Source organism: Podarcis vaucheri (assembly GCF_965113315.1).
Source record: "Podarcis vaucheri genome assembly, chromosome: 17".
NCBI lineage: Eukaryota > Metazoa > Chordata > Lepidosauria > Squamata > Lacertidae > Podarcis > Podarcis vaucheri.
The window spans coordinates 9,991,509-10,018,571 of NC_138755.1; the positions used below are offsets into that span (position 1 = coordinate 9,991,509).

Sequence of the window (27,063 nt, forward strand, 5' to 3'; positions counted from 1 at the left end):
TGGAAAGCAGAGCAGGCTTCGCATGAGACGCCCTTCATACCCTCTCTGCTGGTACAGTGGTACCTTCGTTCTCGTACAGCCTAGTTCATGAACAACTTGGAACCCGGAAGTGAGTGTTCCGGTTCTCGAATTTTTTTTGGAAGTCGAACGTGTCCTGAGCTTCCGTTTTTAGTGTTGCGCTTCCGCTTTTAGAGAGATTGTTCTGATTGGGGCTGTGGGGAGAAGCGTCCAGACAGCGCTCTAAAGCCCAGCTGCTTTGACGTGAGAGGGAGGGGGAGAGAGAGAAAGATCAAGATCTGGAAAGATTACTCTGATTTGGGGCGGTGGGGAGAAGAGTTTTAGGGGTAGTTTTTCAACAGCCTGGAACGTATTAATCCATTTTGCATTACTTTCTATCCAAGAGCGCCTTGGTTTTGGAATGTTTTGGTTTTGGAACGGACTTCTGGGATGGATTAAGTTCAAGAACCAAGGTACCACTGTATTTAGTTCAACTTTATTAGTGCCAATGGGATGCCAAGCAAAAGTTTGGTTTTCCTTGTTTGAGCATCCCTCATCTTCCTCTCCTTGCATTAAGGCTGAGCTTATTTGCTTTCTAGGACAACAAATACCTCAAATAGCTCTTCTGAGTTTACCTTGATCTTCTTGGGGACCTAAAAGTACTTGTGGAACACTTCTGAGATTAGCAGTACCTGCTTTCTGGATTATGAGGAAAGAACAAGCTAGGACTTGTTTATTGGCAATGGTATCTTCTTGAGATAACTGCCCCCGCCTGGCCTGAAGTTGCTTCAACTTCAGCTCACATGTTTCCGAGGCTGCTGTAAGATAGCATTTCAAAGCAAGGCCATTGGCTCAAAAAGAATCATGGACTCTTTTGGAATGGTTTATTCCGGGTTAAATAATCCGGTACCCAAAACAGCAGCAGCATTGTCTCTTCTTGGCAGAGTACCCTTATTTTTGCATTATGCCTAAAAACCTAGTTGTACAAAAGTGCTTAATGCACAGTAATCTATGAATGGTCCACAAGGGGGTGTTGCTTAGGGGATGCCCCTTGCTCTTGTAGACAGGCAGTTTTATATAAATAGATCCCCAAGTAGTAACACACGTTCCCATCTGTTCCCAGAAACTGACTTCTTCTTAACACCGCTGCTGTACGTCATTACATCTGTGACATTTCTAAGAACAGCTGCAGTGTGCCTGTTGTGCTTCTGCCATAGTGGGGATAATCTGGTGGTGTTCCACTTGGGGGGGGGAGCACGCAAAACAGAGTGCAAAAGATGGTGCCTTTCCCAGAGTCATGGGGGTTTCGGGTTTTTTTACAGAGAAGAAGAATGTAACCCAGCAATGCAAAATATCTCATTGGGACACTGGGACTGTCTCTTGAGGATTTTACACCATCTTACTGTGTCTAAGGCTATTTTATCATCTTTTTCAGGTGTCATCAACTTTAGGCCCTGTGGCCACATTTGAAATGTTGAGAGAGTGCTCTGGGTACCACCTCCTCTGTTTCTTCCCATGCTCCCTCATGACACTTTACCTTACCCCAGACAAAGAAATCTCTCTCTCTCTCTCTCTCTCTCTCTCTCTCTCTCACACACACACACACACACACACACACACACACACACACTTTATTTTTCCATGGGGTCTGGGTAGAAGTTAGATCCAGCAGAATTAAAACATACTCTTAAATTTGGATGCCACCAAAGCCACAATCAAAACAAACCTTCCTCTGGAAGACTGCATAGTATAAAAATAATGCACCACAAAAACATGGCTTCTCATAGATTTTTTTCCCCCCAAAGAAGGCCAACAAAGCCACCAATAAATTGCAGAATATATCAGTTGGTACAGAGGTGACCTGAGATTTGATGGTGGTTTTGAGAATCTCTTACAGATCCGTGAGGATTTGTGCCTTGTATCCATGTGAACCATGGAAGCACTGGGAGGTACTGGATCTGTGATTTTCACAGTGCAGCCAATAGAGACAGATGTGATCTGTGATTTCGTGGTGGACAGGCTGGGTGAACTCTTGGGGAAAATATGTCATTTCACGAGAATACATCTTACTGGATCCACTTTTGTGAGTGCACCTTCTGGCTGTCTGGCACTACATTCTTCTGATTTCTGCAGCACATGCTCTTTTGTCCCCTAGCCAGCTCATCCACTGCACCCTCAGTGGTTCCCTTTTTCTCTTAAAAAGGTAAAGGTAAAGGACCCTGACAGTTAAGTCCAGCTGCGAACAACTCTGGAGTTGCAGCGCTCATCTCGCTTTACCGGCCAAGGGATCCAACGTTTGTCCACAGACAATTTTTCCGGTTCATGTGGCCAGCATAACTAAGCCGCTTCTGGCGAAACTAGAGCAGCATATGGAAACGCCATTTACCTTCCCGCTGGAGCGGTACCTATTTATCTACTTTCACTTTGACGTACTTTCAATTTGCTAGGTTGGCAGGAGCTGGGACTGAAAAACAGGAGCTCACCCCATTGCGGGGATTCGAACCGCCGACCTTCTGATCGGCAAGCCGTAGGCTCAGAGGTTTAGACCACAATGCCACCCGCATCCCTGTCTTTCTCTTAGTTGCTCCAATTCCTATGGTTCAACAGCCCAGATGACCTCTGAGCCTTGAGAAGCACATAGAGCTAAAAAGTGGCACTCTTTCAGAGAGTCCTTCGGCTCTGAGCTTTTCAAGGAGGAAAAACCAAGGACCCCCTTGCCACCTCATGCTGAAGGGGGCAGTGGGCAAGGAATGTTGCACAGATACTTCGTGGGCACCAGGAGAAGTCCTTCAAGGCACCATTGCACTGATGGGGAAACCCCAGCTAGAACTGGAATACTAAATAGTCAACGCACATATTTATTCTTGTTCCCCCCTCCATTTCTTACCTGGCTAGCCCCCTTGTTGGTTCCCATCTGTAGACTGATGGTAGCTTGATCCAAAGGTTGATCTGTGCCCAACTTAGGGTCATAGAGGTGCCGACGTGTGCCATATGCTGTCATGCCCTGTTGGCTGGCAAACTTGTTGGTGCCCATCTAGGAAGCAAAAACAGTGTTGACAGTTAGACTGGTTGTTCTGTCTCCTCCAAGTCTCCCTGCAAGAGTGGTCTCCATTCAGCTACCCACAGATGGAAAGCCCCAACCCTACCCTGCCACTTAGACAATGTAGAATTCCATTTATTTCTGGTTCTGTCACGGATTTCATCCAGATTTCAGGAAGATCTTACAGCTGGGGGGGTTTCTGTAATTTGTTCCCATCACATTCCTGCAGATTATGTCTGGAATAGCCTGGCCATATTGCATCTGTAGGCAGTGTAAGGCTTATTTTTTTAAAAAAAAATATGATTTTTATTAAATTTTCTTTTTTACAATTTCAGAGAAACATTTTACATACCTAAGATATCAATGACTTCCCTTCATCTCTTTCCGTGGTTCATTTTGCATATTTTATATCCCTGCATATTTTACAAAAACTATACCAATTTTTTACACTGTTGCATTTGTCTTAATGCTGTCGGCGTTTGCAGCTGTACACAATTAGTTTCCATATAAGCTAGGGTTGCCATATTTCAAAAAGTGAAAACCCGGGGGTAGGGGGCAAATGTTGCTTTTAGTTTTGCCCAATGTTTTTGAGTTTTCTGGGTTTTTTTGTGTTGTTGTTGTTGTTGTTGTTGTTTTTGCAAAATTAATGAAGTTTTGGAGCTATTTTTAAGGAAATTCACCAATATATACACTTCCAGACATTTAAGTGATTCCACCCAGGCGCTGTTTCCAATGGCTGAATGCCGGCCACGTTCTGGAAATTCCAGACATATGGCAACCCTACCTAAAAGGTAAAGGTACCCCTGACATGAGGTCCAGTCGTGGATGGACTCTGGGGTTGCGGTGCTCATCTCACTCTATAGGCTGAGGGAGCTGGCATTGGTCCGCAGACAGCTTCTGGGTCATGTGGCCAACATCACTAAACCGCTTCTGGCGAACCAGAGCAGCACACGCTGGAGTGGTACCTATTTATCTACTTGCATTTGACGTGCTTTTGAACTGCTAGGGGGACTCAAACCGCCGACCTTCTGATCAGCAAGCCCTAGGCTCTGTGGATTAGACCACAGCGCCACCCGCGTCCCTTATGGCAACCCTATCCAAACCCCTATTAAAAAGCATCTTTAGTATCACCTTCTGCCTCTAGGTGGCAATGCAGTGCTCATAAGCCAGCTTCCCATACAGTGGTGCCCCGCAAGACGAATGCCTCGCAAGATGGAAAACCCGCTAGACGAAAGAGTTTTCCGTTTTGGAGGTGCTTCGCAAAACGAATCTCCTATGGGCTTGCTTCGCAAAACGACAATTTCTTGCGAGTTCCTGCTGGTTTTTTTTCCTCCCCTCCCTTTTTCTAAGCTGCTAAGTCGCTTATCAGCTGATCCGATCAGCAGATAAGCCGCTAAAAGCCGCTAATAGCGCTAATCCGCTAATCCGTCAATTGGCTTGCTTCGCAAGACGAAAAAACCGCTAGACGAAGAGAATCACAGAACGGATTCTGTTCGTCTTGCGAGGCACCACTGTACATTTGTGCTATCATCTGTGTCTTTGAAATGCTCGAGTGGAATGCAGAGCTGGCCCATTCATAAGGCAGGGTTAAGCAGCTGCCTCAGGTGGCAGAAGTGCAAGAGGCAGCACTTTGCCCCACACACCCCGTCACTGTTTCTGCTGCCACTGGAATACAGTGGTACCTCGGGTTAAGAAATTAATTCGTTCTGGAGGTCCGTTTTTAACCTGAAACTGTTCTTAACCTGAGGTACCACTTTAGCTAATGGGGCCTCCCGCTGCTGCCGCCCTGCCGCCATGTGATTTCTGTTCTCATCCTGAAGCAAAGTTCTTAACCCGTGGTACTATTTCTGGGTTAGCAGAGTCTGAAACCTGAAGCGACTTGATACGGACCGACAGGGGGGGTGCCTCTTCCCTCCCCTTCCTTTTGAACGTCCGAGGCGATGACCTCGAGGGTGCCTGCCATATGTTCACCCTCAGCCCCCTCACCGTTACACAAGCACCACACTTCTCCCAGACCCCCCTTTCTCTCTTCCTTCCACAAGCGAAATAAGCTCAAATATTCCCCTATCTCTTCCTATACCTATCTGCGCTCCATACTTAGAACGAGTGGACCGGGTGTTCCTATTTCCCCGCTTATTCCTATGGCCGCGCTTTGGCCAATCACAGCCATGCATTCATTCTGCAGAAGCTAGCTCAAGGAGCTCCTGCACGCCTCATTTCACTCCTGACAAGCTGCTGACGGCCCCCCACTGCGAGAACAATGGATCCGAAACCAGGGACCTCGTAAAACTGTCAAAATCCTGTTACAATGTATCCATTCTTGCTACAATATATCCGTTCCGTTTCCGATCTTGATCAACGGTACGGAATAGGTCGGAAAGCATAGAAACCTTTAGAAATTGATATAAAATCAACCATAACTCTGATTTCCTTGCTCTTGGTGTCATTCAACTCAGCTCTCTTCGGACTCCATGATGTGACCCCTACCTCCATAATCCCTGAAGCGACAGGACACGTACACAGGAACTTCTTAATCCTGTCAGATAGTTTCGCTAAACCCTTCCTCCGGGCAATACGAAGTGGCAGACGATGCATATCTCAAGCCCATTGTCTTGCCACCACCGGTACTCAATAAATGTTTATCTATGTATATTTCTTCCTCTGCATATTCCCCCTCCCTCATCTGAAATGGTAATGAATGTAATCCCACCCCTTCCATAATCTATTCATGACGTGTGTAATGTATTCATGATGTAATTCACGAAACATGACCTTCCCATAATGTATTCATGACGTTTCCTGCACTGTATTCTGGGTTATGGAGGGAACTTTTAAAAGTCTATGTCACCCCATACTCGGGGTTCAATGCCATTTTGAACCTGTTGCGCAATAAACTCGGATCTTCGTATTTTGCTCCTGAGTCCGGCTGAGCTCTCTTCTTCTCCGCTAGGACCCGCGGACTCTGTCCGACGAGCTGGGTGGCTGTGCCCTCACGCACCCAGATTTTACCATAACAAACTGTAACCTGAAGTGTCTGTAACCCGAGGTACCACTGTACCTCTCTCTGTCTGAGTTTCAGAGAGAGGGAGCTGTTCCAGGGTGGCAGCATGTGCAAATGGCTTTAGATAATTTATAGCTTTAGGTCCATAAGTTACCATATAGCATATATTAAACACAAAAAACAGCAACAATTTGTTGTTGACAAAGGACAGCTGGACATATAAAAGGCCCCATTGTCTTCAGTAGCTTAGGGCCTCATCAAACCTAAATCCGGCCCTGGGCATGACTACACTAATGGTCCTTGCAGTCCATTTATCTTCTGTTGGGAAGAATTCCCTACTGAATAAATCAGTAGGAAGTTCTGGAGTCACATACCTGCAGCCCGATGATGTTCCGTCCCTCCTTCAGCTTTTCAGGCAGGAATTTGCGCTGATGTTTCTCAGCGTATTTCACGCCCATGTTCACCTTGATGCCTTTCGTCTTGGCCTGTAGGAAAGCGAGAGGCAGAAATCCCTTCAAGTTTTGCCCTTGCCCTGTGCTAATGCCTAAAGGGTAATGTTAAGTTGTGGGTGAACATATCAGACGACACAGCAATTCTTCAAACAGCTCTTGTTTATTCACAGGCCAGGACAGAACTGAACTGAAGGGTTCAGTCAGCCTGCTTATATAGAGCTCCAGTACAACGTAACTGTAACAATTTTCTAAAACTTTCCAATCACTGAACATCATTTTCGATCCCTTATTTGCAGATAGGTAGCCGTGTTGGTCTGCCATAGTCAAAATAAAAAAATTCCTTCCAGTAGCACCTTAAAGACCAACTAAGTTAGTTCTTGGTATGAGCTTTCGTGTGCATGCACACTTCTTCAGATACTTCTGTTTCAGTGTATCTTCTGTTTCAGTGTATCTTCTGTTTCAGTGTATCTGAAGAAGTGTGCATGCACACGAAAGCTCATACCAAGAACTAACTTAGTTGGTCTTTAAGGTGCTACTGGAAGGAATTTTTTTATTTTGATCCCTTATTTGCATAACTATCTACAGTATCCCCCTGCTGGCCCTGGGTGAGAACTTCAGTACATAACAGTTAAGATGCAAGTTTGTCCTCTCAGGTATATAGCAGAAGCTTCTGCTTTTCCAAGAGTGAGGAGGGCTCTTCTTTGAACTCTTGCTGAGACCAGCAGGCGGCTTTCCTTGCTCAGACCTGCTGGGCTTATTGTAGCTTGGATCGGATGGGCCAGGCCTCAGCACTTAAGAGGCTTTTCTTAAAATGAGAGGTGGTCACCTGTCCTAGAATCTCTGTGCCTTAAGTTCCAAAAGGGTGGGAATAGGTTGTGGGAGGAAAAGCTCACTTTATATTCCAGGGCTTAGGATCTTAAATTGCAGACACATTCTGGGGCTGAGCCTTGCTGACAAAACATGTTGTATTTTTCCATGTAGGAGACAAAGTTTTTTGACTCAGAAATCATGTCAAAAAACTGGGGTCGTCCTTTACATGGATAGTGGCGGGGGGAGGGGGGCTGCGTGCTGGTTGGCAGGCACACAATCCCCCCCCATGCCGCTGCGGGAGGTGTGTGCTCTAGGGAGTGTTTCCCACAGCGCCGTGGGGAGAGCGGCTGTCCACTTTGCTAGCCCCCCAGCAACAACCCTCCTGGGGTGATGGCGTGCATGCAATTCGCCCTAAAAGAAAGCTCAACAACTTTGGGCCATCTCCCCTCATTTTCTTTAAATTTAGTCTCCCAAAATAGGGGGTGTCTTATACATGGAGGCCTCTTATACACGGAAAAGTACGGTAAGCTCTAGATATTGAGAGTTCCCATTGCCCACCAGTGTCAGAGAGGAAAATAAGCATTGCCCTTTAAGGGAAAGGGACAAAGACTGAGCAAACGTAACAAGCGTAGACTAGTGCACAGCATATAGGTGACATTGCTAATGCATGTTGCTGCCATCTAGAGCTGGGCGATATAGTGATATATTTTCCAAAAGTCCATACCATGAAATCCATTTCATAATTTTTGATGTGGCAATATATTGCAAAGCCTAGGGTGTGTGTGTGTGTGCAAAAATCACAATGTGCGGGAAACCGTGAAGCCAGCCAATGCCAACTGTGAAGCCAACCTAGCTCCATCCTCATTACTGACATTGTGACAATATCAGTACAGCCATACCTTGGATTCTGAATGCCCTGGAACTCAGACGTTTTGGCTCCCGAACGCTGCAAACCTGGAAATGATTGTTCTGGTTTGCAAACGTTCTTTTGGAACCTGAACGTCTGACGGGGCTTCTGGGGCTTCTGATTGGCTGTAGGAGCCGCAATTTGGTTTCCGAACATTTTGGAAGTCGAACAGACTTCTAGAACAGATTCCGTTCGACTTCCAAGTTACAAGTGTATATTGCAATGTTTAGCTGGTGATATATCATGAAGTTGAAAACCAGCTCTATCCTTATTTCAGACATTGTGATATATCAGTATATCGTGATGTTTAGGTGGTGATATATCACGATGCTGAAAACCAGATATCGCCCATCTCTGCTGCCATCCCATATTGAATCAGAGCCAGTGGCAGTGAGAGCCACAAACTAAGGGTCTCCTATTTGAAACTTATCTTAAGCCATGAACTCTCCAGGTGGCCTCAGTCAAGCGACTGTCCTCTTGACATCATATACAATATGGGGATGATGTTGGCTGAAAAAATTACTGAGGACGTGTTTGTGAAACACTTTTATCACTCTTATTAATTGCTGTTCCATCACCGCTACTTGCATTTTGACCAGGAAAAATGGGCAGCTGGGGTCCCAGGCCACTTACCATGCTAGCCAGAGCAATCAGAGTAGACTGGACTTGAGTGTGGTTTGTGTTCTCAAAGAGGTCGTTGGCTTCAAAGGTGTCGTGGGGCCTCACTCCATATTTTGTGATTGCCTTAATGAAGTTGCCAATGTTCTCCAGCTGTAAAAGAGGAGAGGCCAATGAATAATCTGCCGGGTCTTTTCTTACCCTAGCGTGCTTGTTCAGGCGATGACTGCCTTCCACAAATACCCCATTGGCAATAGATCTGTGGCAGACAGATCTGTGGCCATGCAGATGTTGCCGGATTCTCACATATTCCCCTTCTCTGGAGAGAGCACCCTTTTTTTAGCTCAAGCCCTCTCTTTCCCCCACACATGCACATATGTTGTTAAATCAAGGCTCGCAAGAATAATGGACAAAAGTCAAAGAGCAAAATGTGATTGGGGCACGTTATTTTGTGTGATGGTGCAGAAGCCTTTTGTGGGAGATAAAGCTGATGGCCATAGAGAAAAAGCTTGGCCAAGGAACTCTTAATGCAGAATTTGATGCCTGGTGCATCATTAAAGTTTTTTTAATCAGTCCATCCTTTTCCACTCCACTTTCCAAAGCAGGATTTGGAGAGGCAAACTTAATGAGAGATACATGGATTAGCAATGAAATAGAGGGAATGTTTGTTGGGATACTGCCAGGGAGACAAAGTCCATCATGGCCCCACGTCGCCTCCGGACATCCATCGATCTCCCGTAGACACGCAGTATCAGCAATTAGTGACACGAGGTCCAGAAATAGCTTGCCACATTCCAGACCTGATGCACGCTCTTATCAGCAGATAATGCACAGCAAAAGATGCACGCAGGAGAGCATATTTACAAGTTTATTCAGCGTTGGTCAGAACAGAGAAAAATATGACTGCCTTCTTCAGCGTCCAGGCACCAAGAGAGAGAAACGAAAGCAACAGAAAAACATAAACATCCTGTGAACAGGAAATGCGCAGACTCTGTGACTCACAAAGCCTGCTCCCTTTTAAGGTGGAACGGAAATATCCTAACAATGTTCACCTGGTGCCAGTTCTGTGTGGACTCGTTCACCTTCCTCACAGATCCAGGTTGGAGTTTGTTAATGAGGCTGAAAGACAGAAATGGGAAAAAGAAGTTTATTTCTTAAGTGTCGTGTGTGCTGCTCAGTGTAAGGATTACTTCATGTGCCATGCGTTTCTCCTTCAAGACTTCCCAATCTGCAACTCTTTTGATGCAAGAACACACCGTACTGAAGAAGTGTGCATGCACACGAAAGCTTATACCCAGAACAAAGTTAGTTGGTTTCTAAGGTGCTACTGGACAATTTTTTTAAAAAATTATTTATTCCGACACCATACTTTGGAAGAAGAAGAGGAGGAGGAGGAGGAGGAAGAGGAAGAAGAGTTTGGATTTGACATCCTGCTTTATAACTACCCGAAGGAGTCTCAAAGCAGCTCACATTCTCCTTTCCCTTCCTCCTCCACAACAAACACTCTATGAGGTGAGTGAGGCTGAGAGACTTCAAAGAAGTGTGACTAGCCCAAGGTCACCCAGCAGCTGCATGTGGAGGAGTGAGGAATCGAACCCGGTTCACCAGATTACGAGACCACTGCTCTTCACCACTACACCACACTTTTTCTATACACAGGGAACCTCCGTACAGAAAACAGCTTGTATATGCAGCAGCCCTAAAATGTACTTATAATCACTGCTGTCAACTTTTCCCTTTTCTTGCAAGGAATCCTATTCGGAATCAGGGAATTTCCCTTAAAAAAGGAGAAACGTTGACAGCTATGCTTATAATACAATCAGCAGAAAGAATGCTCCTTGTTATATAGAAACACTGGGATCATTCCTTATTGTAGAATTGGGTAATGAATACTGCTGCTTTTCAGTTTACAACTAGATCCTCTGGATCAGATAAAGGTCTGCATGATCCATTGCTCAAGCTGTAAGATGATGGTTACAAAAAACAACAACATAGAAAATATAATAAAACATAATAAAAAGATGAACAGCAATCCTATTCAATTGCTATATTATCTTCTGATATGTTCTTGTTTAAAACAAGGCAATTAAATTCTCTTACTACTCTCAACAAAAACCTGTTGATGATTATTGCTGAATTTTCCCAATTTTAAGTTGTTGTTTTTTCTTTCCAACTATCAAACTACCTTTAGGAGGAAGACAAGTTTTAAAAAATCGAGCTTGATGCTAGAGGGAAATAAGAGAACGGCAGGTGTTGCTTTCTAAGTTTGAGTGGTGTTGAGCTCATTTGTCAAGGGATTTAATTTTTTTTTTTAATATTCAAAATGATAAATAGGTAAAGCAGTCTCATGGAAAGCAGGAACGAGTCCACCTCTCTGCCAATTGGCTGGGGTTGTGAGTAGGGTTGCCAAACGACCAGGGAGAAACACCAACCATCAGCTAGGTTGTTTGACCTCTGGGCTGGTTGCCAGAACATTTTATGTAAAACCTAGCATTGCGGCTGGCCTGAAAGTTCTTATGACAGCTGGACTTTTTCTGTAAAATCCATCAACATAATTTCAGTTAGTTAGGGTTGCCACACATCCAGTTTTCCCCGAGATTCCAATAGTGAAATTTGCATCGGGGGTGTGTGTGTGTGTGAATTTTGAGAAATCGACAAAATCTTTGGGTTTTTGCCAGCAGAACTAGGAAGTGTGTGACGTGTGTGTATCACTCTTTGCCTTTTTCGGTCAATTTCCCATAAAAAGCTCAACTTCCTTTTAAAATGTGGCTCTTTATGGGAGGGGGGGTTGTTCTTGGGTTATTGTTCTTATTTGGATATATGATTTTATATATTGTGATCTTTTCTGCGAAACACCCTGATACCTCCGAGTATAGGGCAGTATATAAGTTAAACAAACAAACAAACTTTTGTGTCTGGATTTTTACTTCTTGAAACATGGCAACCCTACATTAATGTTCATGCTTCAGCTGTGTAGCTTATTTGCAGAGTCAAGCCGATGACCTCAGAGCAGCGTATCATCTCATGTGCTCCAAGGTTTGCGTGTCTTTTGTCCTTAGGTAAAGATAAAGAGACCCCTGACCATTAGGTCCAGTCATGGCCGACTCTGGAGTTGCAGCGCTCATCTCGCTTTATTGGCCGAGGGAGCCGGCATACAGCTTCCGGGTCATGTGGCCAACATGACTAAGCTGCTTCTGGAGAACCAGAGCAGCACACAGAAATGCCGTTTACCTTCCCACCGGAGAGGTACTTATTTATCTACTTGCACTTTGACGTGCTTTCGAACTGCTAGGTTGGCAGGAGCTGGGACAGAGTAACAGGAGCTCACCCCGTTGTGGGGATTCGAACCGCCGACCTTCTGATCGGCAAGCCCAAAGCTTTAACCCACAGCGCCACCCGCGTCCCGTCTTTTGTCCTTAAACATCCTGCAAAGACATTGAGGCAGGGTGGGAATTTGGCAAGGGGACTGCTCTTTCACTGTCTGTCACTAGATCCAAGCATAAGCTTGGAACATGGTGTCTGATCTTGTGACTGGGGCCGGCAGATATGCACACTTTTTGCCACTTACAGAGGAACTCAATGATACATTAAAACAAATGGTCCATCAACAGAAGCATTTCTACGTGACCGACAGAACAACCTCCCTCTCCTCTTTCTATGCGCTGCTCTGTGGGTGCTCTCAAGCCTCCTGAGCCAACTGGGAGGCTACTGGGCACACGGGGACGGGCAGCCCCAATGCACTAGTGAAAGTCCTTGTGCCTTTGCACAGGCTCCCACTAGTGGAACTAGGGAATCAGCTATACGGAAGCCAGAGTGCACAGAAATGCCATTTACCTTCCCACCACAGTGGTACCTATTTATCTACTTGTGATGGTGTGCTTTCAAACTGCGAGGTTGGCAAGAGCTGGGACAGAGCAATGGGAGCTCACTCCGTCGGGGGGATTCAAACTGCTGACCTTCCGATTGGCAAGCCCAAGAGGCTCAGTGGTTTAGACCACAGCGCCACCCACGTCCTAAGAAGCGTAGGGTGTGCTTCACAGAGGCAGGATCTGCTGCCCCTTCCAGTTACCTGAAGTGTGATGTCCTGAGGCAACTGCCCCACCTTGCCTCATGGGTGTGCATTATTCAAACCCACTATGAACTCTCTTAAACTGTTGTCTCTTGCCAGCGTTGGGCACCTTTTCCCTGTAGGTTACGTACTGCTTGGTCCTGTCATACAATTTGTCTATCATAACAACAGTTGCAGGTTCTGGGTGCCAGGGTGTGGGTGGTGATATTCTTTGGTGCCCACCCTTCAAAAAAGCACCCAAGACTCGTGGAGGTTACCAGACATGTCCCCCACCCCTAGTTCCTTACTCGCAAAGGATGACTCCATCTTTCAGACTTTCCATAAAGTTTTCTCCGATGCGCTTCCCAGTCAGCTCCTCAATCCATTGCCGCAGTTCGTGCTCCTTCTGGGGATCGTATTTTTGTGCTAGCTGTAAAGGAACAGAGTATTTTGGAATTAGGTCCAATGTCTGGTGAAGCTCTGGCCACTAAAGTGATGCTAATGTCCAGCCTTTTGATCATATTTGCACCTGCAAATGGCAGCAGACCTGGAAAGCCTTTTTTAGCAGAAGGCTGCAATCTCCATTCCAGGGAAGGGCCTGTTAAGGCTTGCAAGGGATTAGGAGAATTAACTGAGGATAAGACAGAAGTGCCTGGCTGAAGACAGAAGTGCCTGGCGTGCTCTGGTCCATGGGGTCACGAAGAGTCGGACACGACTAAATGACTAAACAACAAACAACAAAGACAGTCGATGGCTACTAGTGATGATAGCTACATATTACGTTCAGTATCGAAAGCAGCATAGCGCTGAATGCAATAGGGAGTAAACAGCAGCAAGAGAGGACTATCGCCCTCACGATTCCTTCTTGTGGGGCTTCTCACAGCCAATCTCGCAGGTGGTCACTGTGGGAAGGAGCAGGGGAGGACCTTGGTAATATGGCACCCAGCGTGAGGCCAAAATTTGACACACAAACACTCAACCCTTATGCTGCCTTCCCAAAGCTGGCTCAGCAAGGTGCTGGGCTTTGGAAAGGAGGTGCAAGGCTCTGGCAGGGTCCTAGAGCCCTCTCAGCTCCATCCCAAAGCTGGACATGGGCTAACTAGGCTTTGGGAGGGAGGTGGGAAGGTGTCTTCTTGGCTCAGCACCCTGTGCACCGCCCTAAATCCCCCTCTGGAAACAGAATGCTGGACTAGATTGGCCCCCTTTGGTCTGATCCAGCAGGACCATTATGTTCTTACCTGGCCAGAGGTGGCCTCATTGTTTACTTTGAGAAGTAAGGTTCATGTACAGCTAAGGAGTAATTCGGATCACGATGAAGCATTATGGTCAAGATCTGCTCATTTTCAACACCAAGGAAAGGCAAAATATTTGCACAACATTAACAAATCAATATTGCATGCAATGCTGTATCCAAATGCACTCATTTCTGCCTTAAATTGTGCTATCTGCACACTTTAATTCTGAACTTCTTAAGTATGTTCAAGCTAGTTTCTATGCTGCAACAAGGAGTTGTGAAACTGAAGCTGGCTTTCATTTCTTTGCTAATTTTCTATATACAGGGGAATTCCTGCTAACTGGGGTTCCATTCATGACCACTGCACGTCAGTCCATTCCGATCCGGTTCACCCCATTCTGCCCCTGCCCCACCCCCCTTTTAGTGCCAAAAACAGTGTGCACATCAGCGGTCATGTGCTTGTGGTCATGCACAAGTGGGAAGGTGCCTGTAGGTGCGCGTGCACACACACACACACACACACACTTTTCAACGATGGGATGCAAATTGTTTGGTATGTTGGTTGCACTTCTGTTCTTTGGAATGCCTGTACCTCGGATTGCGAACGCTGCGGGTTGCGCGTTTTTGGGTTACGGACGCGCAGAACCCGGAAGTACCAGAACGGGTTACTTCTGGGTTTCGGCGCTCGCGCATGCGCAGAACCACCAAATCACGTCACGCGCATGCCCAGATGCGGTGCTGCGGGTTGTGAACGTGCTTCCCACACAGATCACGTTCGCAACCCAAGGTTCCACTATAATTTTCAGGGGTGTTTAATGGCGACATATGTGGAAGCAGGACAAGGCCAGTGGTGGAAGTCCAGGACAAGGCCAATGGTGGAAGTCCAAAAACGTGGTACCCTTACAGACCCACACCACGAACAGAGAAGTGGCTCTGGCATGATGTCACGAGATCTTGCTCAAATCTCGTGATATCTCAAGAGGGCTCCACAAGTTCTTACTCAGGAGATTTCACCCCTCCCATACCCAAGAATCTCCTGATCATCTCCTGATGGTCTCTGCTGACTCTCCAGAGAAGAGGAGGCGTGTCCTGCCTATCTACTTATTCTGCCCAGCAACATATCAGTGTGTGTGTGAGAGAGAGTCAGTCAGTCAGTGTATCAGAGAGAGTGAGAGTGTTGGAGATCCTAGAGATAAGATTGCTGCTAAGAGCAGCTGCAGACTCTCAGTGTAGCATTGATTTATGCTTAGAATATTCAGCTCTGTATATAGTTTTGTATCATAGTTGTAGTTATAGAATAAAAGGAAGATATTCTACAGAGCTGCTCTCCGAGTGGTTTATACTCTGCAAGACTCTGCAAAACTCTGCTGCGCAACGACTGTATTACTGAGACAGTGAATCCGGTGCTCTCAGCTCTAAGCTGTGAGTCCACAGCACTGTGACCTGTTCCTGCGAGAAGGAGGTCTCTGGCGGTGCTACCCAGCTCGCCCAGCCCAGTCGGGGTTGAGGTGCGAGAGTCCAGTTGGTGCACTGGCTCTAGGGCGATGCTGACACTTACTGGAACCTGCCACTGCTGCTTCACAGGTGCTAGCATGCAACTCAGGTAAGAGAGGCTTCAGTGGGGCCTTCACCTTTTAATTTCACTGCAGGTGGTGAAATAGGGCAAACCCCACCCCCCAGACCAAGATGTGGAACTGGAATTAAGAAAGGGCTCTTCTAATTTTCTTATTAGCGTTGATTGCAAGCTGTCAAAGACCAGATTTGGACATAACAAGTTAAAATTTGTCTTAAGCCATGGTTTGATAGGAAAGGATTTGCTCCTCTCTGCTGCCCTCCTACCACATAGGTCTCTATTCTGCCCCTTGGTTCTCTCTAGTCGGAGTGTTTGTTTCAAAGAAAACCAAGGGTTAATTCTGGCTTGCTGATCATAGTGGGTTGAAACAAGGCAAGGCATAATATAGCTTCTTTGAGATATGCCAGGATGGGAGACCGGGAGCATGTTCATGAGCAAAACACATTTTAAGACAAACCTGACTTCTTGCGGTGTACAAACCTGGCCAATATCCTGATTTTCTGCTACCCACCCCTGGCAAAATATTGTCCCAACGATGTGTGCGTAAGATTGCAACCATGGTTGTCTTATCATGGAATATGAGGAGGGTGACAATGCCTATTCCACCAAAGGCTTTGGTTCTGTGCACACCTCAAAGCAAGCATGTACAGTGGTGCCCCGCAAGACGAATGCCTCGCAAGACGGAAAACTCGCTAGACGAAAGAGTTTTCCATTTTGGAGGTGCTTCGCAAAACGAATTTCCTATGGGCTTGCTTCGCAAGACAACAATGTCTTGCGAGTTCCTGCTGGGTTCCCCCCCCCTTTTTCTAAGCCGCTAAGCCGCTTATCAGCTGATCCGATCAGCAGATAAGCCGCTAAAAGCCGCTAATAGCACTAATCCGCTAATCCGTCAATGGGCTTGCTTCGCAAGACGAAAAAACCGCTAGACAAATAGAATCACAGAACGGATTCTTTTCGTCTTGCGAGGCACCACTGTACAGATAAGGCTGCAAATTCCATCAAACTTTTTTAAAAAAAGTTAATGGTAAGTTTGTCAACAACACATTCTGTTTCTGAAGGCAGCATAGAACAAACTGTTGCAGACCTAATGAATATAGTGTTCAGCAAGCCGAGCAGAGCTTGCAGCAACGTGGAGTGGTGTCCGACAGGAGCAGGGGTCTGCAACCTTTAAGACAAAAAGAGCCACTTGGACCCGTTTCCGAAGGAAAAAAAAACTGGGAGCCGCAAAACCATTGCGACATTTAAAACAAATATATCTCCGGAGCCGCGATCTGACAGCGGGCGGGAAGGTGACGTCAGGACGGTGTGTGACTAATGCACGCACCGCCCCCATGCGACGTCACAGCCAGTACAGCACCTGCCACAGTGAGGAGTGTCGGGGCGCACAATGCGCCTCCTCCCCTCGCTAGTATCTGCCCCGGAGCCGCAGCAAAGGTGTAAAAGAGCCGCGGGTTGCAGACCCCTGGACAGGAGGATGCTCTGAAAGTGATCATTGATAGTGGATATTACCTGCCTGAATGTCTCTATTTTCAACTCTGTTGGACTGTATGTTAATGCTGGGGAAACTTATACCGACCATAGAGAGCAACGAGTCACCAGTATTTGGGTTTTTATGTACCTCTGGGAAAAGCAACCTTGGCGCCAGCTTGCCTCTTTATTTGGAAATGTGCTTCCAAACCAGGTCCTGGCATTCCTTCTAAGGGCTTTTTCAGCCCCCCAAGCAACTAGGGTCTTGGATTCTACTGGCCCCATGGGAGTGTGCTGCCTGAGTGACAGGAGAAAGCTTCAAGGAGTTTATGATCTGCTGGTTTGTGAAAAAATCCATGACGATATCTCAGCCACTCTCTGCCAGCCCAAGAAGCCAGATGATTAAGCCATTAAAACCAAAACCGCTGCGGCGACCGTCATCTGTGCTGCCCTTGTAGGTTTTTTATTTAAAAAACGAATCTCCCAGAGCAGGCAGGATCACAGGTCTCATCCCTGCTTCAGTCTGGCAACCAGCACATGGAGAAATCTCATGCAGGTTCTCTAAGGTAGAGGTAAAGGGACCCCTGACCATTAGGTCTAGTCGTGACCGACTCTGGGGTTGCGGCGCTCATCTCGCTTTATTGGCCGAGGGAGCCGGCATACAGCTTCCGGGTCATGTGGCCAGCATGACTAAGCCGCTTCTGGCAAACCAGAGCAGCGCACGGAAACACCGTTTACCTTCCCGCCGGAGCAGTACCTATTTATCTACTTGCACTGTGATGTGCTTTCGAACTGCTAGGTTGGCAGGAGCTGGGACTGAGCAACGGGAGCTCACCCCGTCGTGGGGATTCGAACTGCCAACCTTCTGATTGGCAAGTCCTAGGCTCTGTGGTTTAACCCACAGCGCCACCTGCGTCCCACGCAGTTTCTCCACCTGACCCCAAAACGGATTCCAAAGGATGGTCCAAGGGAAGGCAATCCTCCCTCTGCTAAAAAAAAACAAAATCAGGAATTTGTGGAAGCTAATGTACCAAATAAGGGACACAGATGGCACTGTGGTCTAAACCACTGAGCCTTGGGCTTGCCAATCAGGAGGTTGGCGGTTTGAATCCCTGTGATGGGGTGAGCTTCCGTTGCTTGGTCCCAGCTCTTGCCCACCTAGCAGTTCGAAAGCACACCAGTGCAAGTAGATAAATAGGTACCGCTCTGGCGGGAAAGTAAACGGCATTTCCGTGCGCTGCTCTGGTTCACCAGAAGCGGCTTAGTCATGTTGGCTACATATCCCAGAAGCTGTATGCCGACTCCCTCGGCCAGTAAAGCGAGATGAGCATCACAACCCCAGAGTCATCCGCAACTGGACCTAACGGTCAGGGGTCCCTTTACCTTTACCTAATGTACCAAATCTGCATATAGAAAAATAAAGTCTTTATGACCTATTTGTGACATAGGGCCCCCATTAGGAAGCCCCCTCAATCTATTGTGCTGACTCTACATCCTTCTTTTAGTTACGCTAGATAGGGTGCTTCTGGCCCTCAGCTCCTCTTGTCTTTTGGGGTCTCTTCCCACACAGTTTTCAAGTCCTCCACCAAACCCACACTGTTCCTTCTTTGGAGGCTGGGTGAGCTTTAAATCCCTTTCCCTTAGAATATGAACCCTATTTCATGGTTATCATGAAATCATCTTTCAATCATCACAGCAAGGGCTCATCACTTGTGCTGTGCCTAGAAAACACGGTTCTGAGCAGTTTTGCGCTTGACCCAAGCTTTCTTGGCAGGGTTAGTCTGGGGAAAACCAAATTGTTGTTTGTTCCAATTGAGTGATAAAGAGTGATTTCGCCCTGGGGTGCGTGGGGGAGGGAGGGAGGGAGAGAGAGAGAGAGAGAGAGAGAGAGAGAGAGAGAGAGAAAGAGAGAGAGAGAGAGAACAGTGAGGGGAGAGCTGAAATATACTCAGAGTCGAGAGTGGATTTCATGCTCTTTATTCAGCTCATAGTGGTGAGGAGGAATGGAAGTTACCTCAGAATGTCTGCTTTATATACAGTGGTACCTCGGGTTACATACGCTTCAGATTACAGACTCCGCTAACCCAGAAATATTACTTCGGGTTAAGAACTTTGCTTCAGGATGAGAACAGAAATCGTGCTCCGGCGGCAGCAGGAGGCCCCATTAGCTAAAGTGGTGCTTCAGGTTAAGAACAGTTTCAGGTTAAGTACGGACCTCTGGGATGAATTAAGTACTTAACCTGAGGTACCACTGTATATTATTACACAATGGGCCCCACGTGATTGGCTAATTCCGGGATTCAGCTGTAGGCCAATCAGGCTGCGAATTCACTTCCACCTGGAGCTGGATTGGGTGGCGCCTGTGGACCAATCAGACTGCTGCATTCTGGGTCCTATTGTTCTAGGACCAATCAGACTGCTGCATTCTGGGTCCTATTGTTCTAGGACCAATCAGACTGCTGCCTTTTGGATCCTATTCAACTCAGTACATAACAAGAGTTAAGTGTGGATAAGCCCCAACTTGTCCAAACAGTGGCAAAGGCTTCACCTGTCACAATATAGATTGTATCAGTTTGGTTTGGTCCATCTTAAACCCCAAGAAACTGAGGAAGAGCAACCTGGGTTATATATCCAGATGTAACAAGTGAGTGCTTTTCTCTTTCACGCCAGGCTTTCCCGCTGCTCAAAATCTTCTCTGAGCTTCTTTTTTGGCACATAGTGGGGTGAAGTTTCAAATGCCTGTATTTTCCTTCCCACTGGGTTTAATTCAGTGGGGAGAAAGGGGCAGGATTTGTATTAGAAAAGTTCCCTTTGTGATTTTTTGATCCAGATTGCAGCTTCCTGCAGCTGCTGTAGGTTACTTTAAAACAACAACAAAATCCACAATGACTTCAGGGTAAGCATTCCTATGACGTAATCTGATCGAAGCCAGCCAACGCAGCAGCCATCCACAATGCGTTCCTCTCAGATTTTGATTTGGGGAACAGCTCATTCTAATACAGCAATCCAATGAGGAAAATCTAATACAGTATTTCCTAAGCCCTTCTAAAGCTGGCAGGACTCTGAGCCTCGGACAACATTCTGTTCTGATGGCTCTCATCCCATGCTCCTGGCCGGTTGTTGCAAAGGCTGGAGAGATTTGCTTTGAATTTTGTGGGGATTTCTGCATGCTATAGGACTCTCCCAACCTGCTGCTGTTTCACTGCCTCTAGATTTTCCCTCATAAGCTGGCTGTATGGTTGAGCGCAGGATGCAATGCTTGACAGAAATAGGAACAAGGGTTGGTGCTGACCTTTAAAGCCCTAAATGGCCTCGGTCCAGTATACCTGAAGGAGCGTCTCCACCCCCATCGTTCTGCCTGGACACTGAGGTCCAGCGCCGAGGGCCTTCTGGCAGTTCCCTCACTGAGAGAAGCCAAGTTACAGGGAACCAAGCAGAGGGCCTTCTTGGTAGTGGCACCCGCACTGTGGAACGCCCTCCCACCAGATGTCAAAGAGAAGAACAACTACCAGACTTTTAGAAGAAATCTGAAGGCAGCCCTCTTTAGGGAAGCTTTTAATGTTTAACGGACTACTGTATATTTTAATACTTTTTTGGAAGCCGCCCAGGGTGGCTGGGGAGACCCAGCCAGATTGGTGGGGTATAAATAAATAAATGATGGTGATGATGATGATGATGATGATGAGGGATTTTGTGTAAGAATCCTGTGGCAATGCAGGAATCTCAACAAAAGCATCCATGGCAGATGGCCACCCAACCATTAAATATATAGTATAGCTGTTAAAAGATACATGCAAATGCAGCCTGAGAATCTTATATGTAATTTGCTTATTTTTTTTCAATTTTGCATTTTACAATTGAATCACAAATCTAAGTTTGCACATCCAATTTAAAAATTCCAGTCCTTATACAGTGGTGCCCCGCAAGACGAATGCCTCGCAAGACGGAAAACTCGCTAGATGAAAGAGTTTTCCATTTTGGAGGTGCTTCGCAAAACGAATCTCCTATGGGCTTGCTTCGCAAGACGACAATGTCTTGCGAGTTCCTGCTGGTTTTCCCCCCTCCCCCCTTTTTCTAAGCCGCTTATTAGCTGATCCAATAAGCAGATAAGCCGCTAAAAGCCGCTAATAGTGCTAATCCGCTAATCCGTCAATGGGCTTGCTTTGCAAGACGGAAAAAACCACTAGACGAAGAGAATCGCAGAACGGATTCTTTTCGTCTTGCGAGGCACCACTGTATCTATCTTTCAATGTTGTAGAGATACTGATGGAAAACATAGGCCTCCTGCATCGTTTGCAGCCTCAACTGCCTGTCACTGATTGACTCTCCCTCTCCCATGTGTTCTTCCTCAGGTTTTGTTAATTTGTATGTTTTGTTGTAAAATGGGAAATGATAAATCAAATTATATTTACAAAAGAGAAGAGTGGATGGATGAAGGAACCAGTCAAAGCAAGGCAGATCTTCCTTTTCCTGTTTCAACAGGACCACCCGTCCCCCCGCCCACCGCTTGCAAGGAGGTGAGGAGGACCCACAACAAAAGCGTGTGGCAGTTTTTAAAGACTTTAGAAATTGCCTGATCTCTTAGCCAAAGCCCAAAGGCCACCCAAAAACATCACAGAAAGAGATTGTCTACAACAGGGGTCAGCAACCTTTTTCAGCCGTGGGCTGTCCCTCAGACCATGTGGGGAGGGGGCAGGACTATATTTTGGAGGGGGGGAACCGAGTGAATGCCTATGCCCCACAAATAACCCAAAGATGCATTTTAAATAAAAGCACACATTCTACTCATGTAAAAACATGCTGATTCCCGGGCCGTCCACGGGCCAGATTGAGAAGGCGATTGGGCCGGATCCAGCCCCCAGGCCTTAGGTTGCATACCCCTGGTCTACAACAGAAATTTGAGAGTGTGGATAATAATGTGTGCTGATTGCCTTGTTCTAGCCTGTCTGGGCCATTTTTTTGAAATGGCAAATAATGTAATTCCTGAAACCATTGTCCCAGACCTCCCCTATTCATACACAAAATACGCTCTTTTGACTGGATTTGAAGGACTTGTAATTGAAAAGAACTATTGGAAAGGGTTTTTCTAAGATATGTCCTTCAACTGCAGAGACAATATTTGGGATCATTTAAGAGAGTGGTTTTGGGATTGCTCTCTTGTACTGTTTCAGACATGTGGTTTATCTACTTAAGTATGTGTGTTTACCTTGTGCACTTATGAACAGGGCTTTTTTTCAGCTAAAACTCACCAGAACTAATTTCTGGCACCTCTCAGGTGGGCGCCATTGCCATTCTAAGAGAATGAGGGAGGCATTCTAAGGACTCAGCTAAAATAGGTAAAGGACCCCTGACAGTTAAGTCCAGTCGAGAACGACTCTGGGGTTGCGACGCTCATCTCACTTTACTGCCCAAGAGAGCCTGCGTTTGTCGGCAGACAGTTTTTCTGGGTCATGTGGCCAGCATGACTAAGCCGCTTCTGGTGAACCAGAGCAGCACACGGAAACGCCGTTTACCTTCTCGCCGGAGCAGTACCTATTTACCTCCTTGCACTCTGACGTGCTTTCGAACTGCTAGGTTGGCAGGAGCAGGGACCGAGCAACGGGAGCTCACCCCGTCGCGGGGATTCGAACCCCTGACCTTTCTGATCAGCAAGCCCAAGGCTCAGTGGTTTAGAACAGCTGCAAATAAATGTTTTAAATGTGTTGTAAAGTGCAATATACAAATGTGACACTAGATGGCAACTGTGAGCTATGACAAATTCAATGCATTTTTCAAAATGTTGTTTTTTTAAAAAGTATTTTCACAGCATTTTTTAAATATGTGTGTAGATTCCACCATGGTGACTTCCAGCACCTCTTTTTCAAGAAAGATAGCATTGCTTGTGAACATTCATTTCATTTATGACCTTAGAATTCTTATTAACGCCATGAACAGAATTAATTCATTAGGGAGCAAATGAAAACGATTAAAGTCCAGAGCAAAGCAGATGTAAAGTAGCTCCTTTGGTGGTAGAATCCAATGTTAAAAGGTGAACAAGAATGCGCTCTGAGAGAGAGAAGAGAAAGACTTTTGAGGACATGCAGTGAGTCAGAGGAAGAATTTAACAGAGAGATCAGGGCTGGAATGTCAGCTTAATCTCCTGGCAATGTATCCAGAAAGGAATTTGTAAACCAGAGGTACTACTGATGCCATGCCCTCATCCTTGGTCCCAGAACCATGCCTTTGCCATTAGGAGTCTGACCACCTAGACCAGGGATGGACCTTCAGATTTTCCAACTCCCATCAGCCCCAGACAGCATGGCCAATGGTCAAGGATTATGGGAGCTGTAGTTCAGTAGTGACATAGGATGGGCCACAGGAGCAGCTTCTGCATTCATGGCAAGCAGGCTGTTCAGTTTTGTAAATGGACTGCCTGTGTTGGATCTCAGAGGTGCTCTGATAGCATTGCTCCTCTCCATTCTTGGTACTTGGCAGCCCAGGCTGCAGCTGAGAGAGCGAGAGAGAAAGCATTCCTTGGGCCCTCTCTCTGGACGTGAGGCAACTTCATACCTTCAGCTAGTGCCAGGGAGCTCTGCCAACCCAAACAGGCTGTGTCCCCTCTAGGAGGAATTCACCAAACTTGGGAGAAAAATGGGGGATGTGTCCGTCCCAGATCCACAAGGATTTATCCCTCTGCTGGGATGTTTCAAAGACATAGTGGGCTGAGCAGGACTTTTGTGTGGACATTTGGCTAAACACGAAGTGTTAGAAGTGATCTTAAGATTCCCTATTCATTTGTTTTATCTTCTTGGGGGCTAAGCCTTACTGAAACATAACTCAAAAGCCGCAAGCTGATTGTTATGTTTGCAACCAGTGCCTAAAATAATGCAAGTGAGGTGTGTGTGTTGTTGGTTGGTTTTTTTTTTTTTGGGGGGGGACCTTTCCCAATATTGATAAGCACCTTCACTGAGCTCTTCTGAACACTGTTTTCATATTTGGTTTGGAACTCTAAAGCATCATGTCTGACCATTTTGGTTAATGCTTCCCCCCGCTGTATGAAGCTTAAAACCCTACAGCTAGCTGTTTGCAAAACAAATAAGAAAAAAGGTTAAAAAGCATTGCCAAGCATTCTGATTTTTCCGCCCGTGACAAGTGGCTTAACTGACTCACTTGTGTGAGTCAGCAGGAGTTCTTTGTTCTGTAGGCGCAGATGAGACTGTAGTGTTCTTCAGGCTATATCACATAGGTAGCGTTTTGATGTAATGGCAGGTAACCCAGGTGGTGCCAGGGTGCACTCAATGAGCTACTTAATACCTGGAACAAGGAGTACCAACAATCTATTGTCATTTGTAATGTTGTCTGTACTGAACTGCATGACCAGCATTGTGTGGACACTGGGTTTTCTTAAATTACAATTTGTGGGAAAATTTAGAGCCTCCCTGTCCATTCAACAGACTGATGTGTGCACGAGTAATTGTGGTATCGATACCATAAAAATAAGTGAACACCATGAGCAGGGGTGCCAACTTGAATAAAATATTGGGGGGCCCAGGTAAGCCCTGCCATAACTGATCACATGACACAGTGCACACACACCATTTTAATGGCAATGCCCATCCACCTAGGAGTTGGCTCCTACTATATGGTTGCCGTATGTCCAGAATTTCCTGGACATACCTGGAATATTGCAGTTGGAAGCAGTGTCCGGGTGGAAATCGGAAAAATGTCCGGGGGGAATCCGGACATATGGCAACCCATGTCGGCAGTGTCATTTTTGCTAAATTTTGCTCAACAACTTTTCACATTTTGAAATATGTCAACTCTATCCTATGATCATGAGGTTAGTGAATGCGCAGCCCACATTAGAACAGCTAGTGGCGGCTGGTGGTCCATTGGGCCTGGTGCCCAATAGTAGGCAGAGCCAACTAATTCTAGTCTTGCCCCCATCCTCCTCTCTTGATACCCGGAAAACACTTGAGACTAAGGAGGAGAAGCCGACAGGTAGTTGTCATCCCTTGGACCAGTTCCAAGTGAGAAAGGAGGCAGATGGGAGCTGGCAGAGAGCAGGCTGAAGTTGGTGGGGCACTGCCCATCATAAAACATACAGATATTGAAGTTAACCCTTTATTCAAAGAAACACCCCTTCCTAGTAGGTCTTGCCCCAATGAAGCAGTTGCAAGGACCGAAGGTCCCCGTCTTCCCACTGCTCCCTAAGTCTCATCCTTTCCCGGGACCTTCCCAAGCAACCTGAGATTTATCAACCTTGTCTGTCTTTGGGAAGGACCTCTGGGAGACCAGCGGGGAGGCGAGCTTATCGCAGCGGGGGGGGGGGGGAGGGAGAGACTCCCCGGCTTCTTCAGCTACTTGTCTCATCTCTGCCTCTTGGCCCTTGTCCTCTCCACCATCTGCATCTGCCTCCAATTCTGAATTGCTCTCTGCCACAGAGTCTTCCTGCTCACCATACCCTGTTATTTCTTCAGCTTCCGACACCACCTCCTCCCATTCTGCTCCCTCTTCTCCCTCTGACCACTCACTGTCGTCCCACCACTACTCCCCTGGCACTGAGCCTTATACCACTTGAGGCTCCCCTGAGTGTACCCTAGCTAGTGTCTCCCACTGCTCCTCTGCATCCAGCCACTCCATGATAGCTCATTTATCTAACCATAGTTTATGGCCAGCATCACGTGTGAACAAGGTTAACTTGTTCCAAAGTTGAACAAATGCCAGGGGGGTCAAAAACTTTCCACGCCAGAGACTGTTTGGTCTATCCCTGCACATAGATTGATCAGTGGTGTGTGTTAGTGTACTTCAACCAAGTTCTCCCTCTGCATTATTTGGCCTCTTTAGTCCCTTGAAATCTATGGTTTTCTGATGTGCTGCAGTTGCAAGAGGTCAGAGGTGAAGGAGAATAAAATATTGTTAATGAATCAAAAATCTCTTCTGGTATTTGAAGGTGCTAAGGTAAAAGGTAAAGGACCCCTGGACGGTTAAGTCCAGTCAAAGGCAACTATGGGGTTGTGGCGCTCATCTCGCTTTCAGGCCGAGGGAGCCGGCGTTTGTCCACAGACAGCTTTCCAGGTCATGTGGCCAGCATGACTAAACAGCTTCTGGTGCATGAACCGTGACAAGTGCCAGAGTGCACGGAAACACCGTTTACCTTCCCGCCGCAGTGGTACCTATTTATCTACTTGCATTGGCATACTTTCAAACTGCTAGGTTGGCAGGAGCTGGGACAGAGCAACAGGAGCTCACCCCGTCGTGGGGAATCGAACCGCCAACCTTCTGATCGGCAAGCCCAAGAGGCTCAGTGGTTTAGACCACAGCACCACCCGTGTCCTTGAAGGTACTAGCAACTTTCAAGAGGCTGAGGGTGCTTTCGCGTGACCTGTTTACTGAGCATTGACTCAGACATGTTTGCAGGGAGGTTAGGCAACGTTGGCCATTTAGTGAGCGTTCAGGTTGATATGTTAGCAAAGAGGCTAGGCAGTGTTGCATCAAAGCAAGTGTTACTCACATTTTCCTGTCACTTTCCTTATTGCAAACAGTCCAGTCTTTTAGAGAAGCACGTTTGTTGGGTAAAAGCACCAACCTGAATTTTCCAGTGGGTGATTGAATCCCACCCCAAAATAGTGAAAATTATAATAGTCTGGAACTGCTGCCAATCAGTTTGGGCACTAACTGAAAGCTAATGGGACAAAGCACATTATGTCCTTTGTTTAGAGAGGTGATCAGATTTTTCTGTCATAGGAACTTGGGAGCATCACAGCAGCATCATCGGTACCGGAATGGGGAAGCTGAGGTTTTTGCCTTGGGTGAAGCTTCCAGAGGGGCATCATTGAGGCTCACAACCTGTGTGTGTACGCAAATGCACATACAGAGGGGCAAACTGGGTCTTTATTTCAGTGCAAGCTGAAATAAAGCCTAATTTCACCCCTAC

At 46.6% G+C, this 27,063-nt stretch overlaps 1 protein-coding gene and 1 long non-coding RNA gene across 2 annotated transcripts in view; both read right to left on the bottom strand.

The window, feature by feature from the left end:
* LOC309522167 overlaps positions 1-27,063 on the bottom strand; it is a 233,678-nt gene that overhangs the window by 111,940 nt on the left and 94,675 nt on the right. The window lies entirely within an intron of this gene.
* The window catches only part of CNN1 (calponin 1), a 38,412-nt gene that overhangs the window by 2,562 nt on the left and 8,787 nt on the right, over positions 1-27,063 (bottom strand). Inside the window, exons 2-6 of the mRNA XM_082205174.1 lie at positions 13,182-13,303; positions 9,878-9,944; positions 8,841-8,978; positions 6,413-6,523; positions 2,885-3,031 (exon numbers count right to left, since the gene is read on the bottom strand). Coding sequence (XP_082061300.1) covers positions 2,885-3,031; positions 6,413-6,523; positions 8,841-8,978; positions 9,878-9,944; positions 13,182-13,303 — 585 coding nt within the window. The remainder of the gene's footprint in view (positions 1-2,884; positions 3,032-6,412; positions 6,524-8,840; positions 8,979-9,877; positions 9,945-13,181; positions 13,304-27,063) is intronic.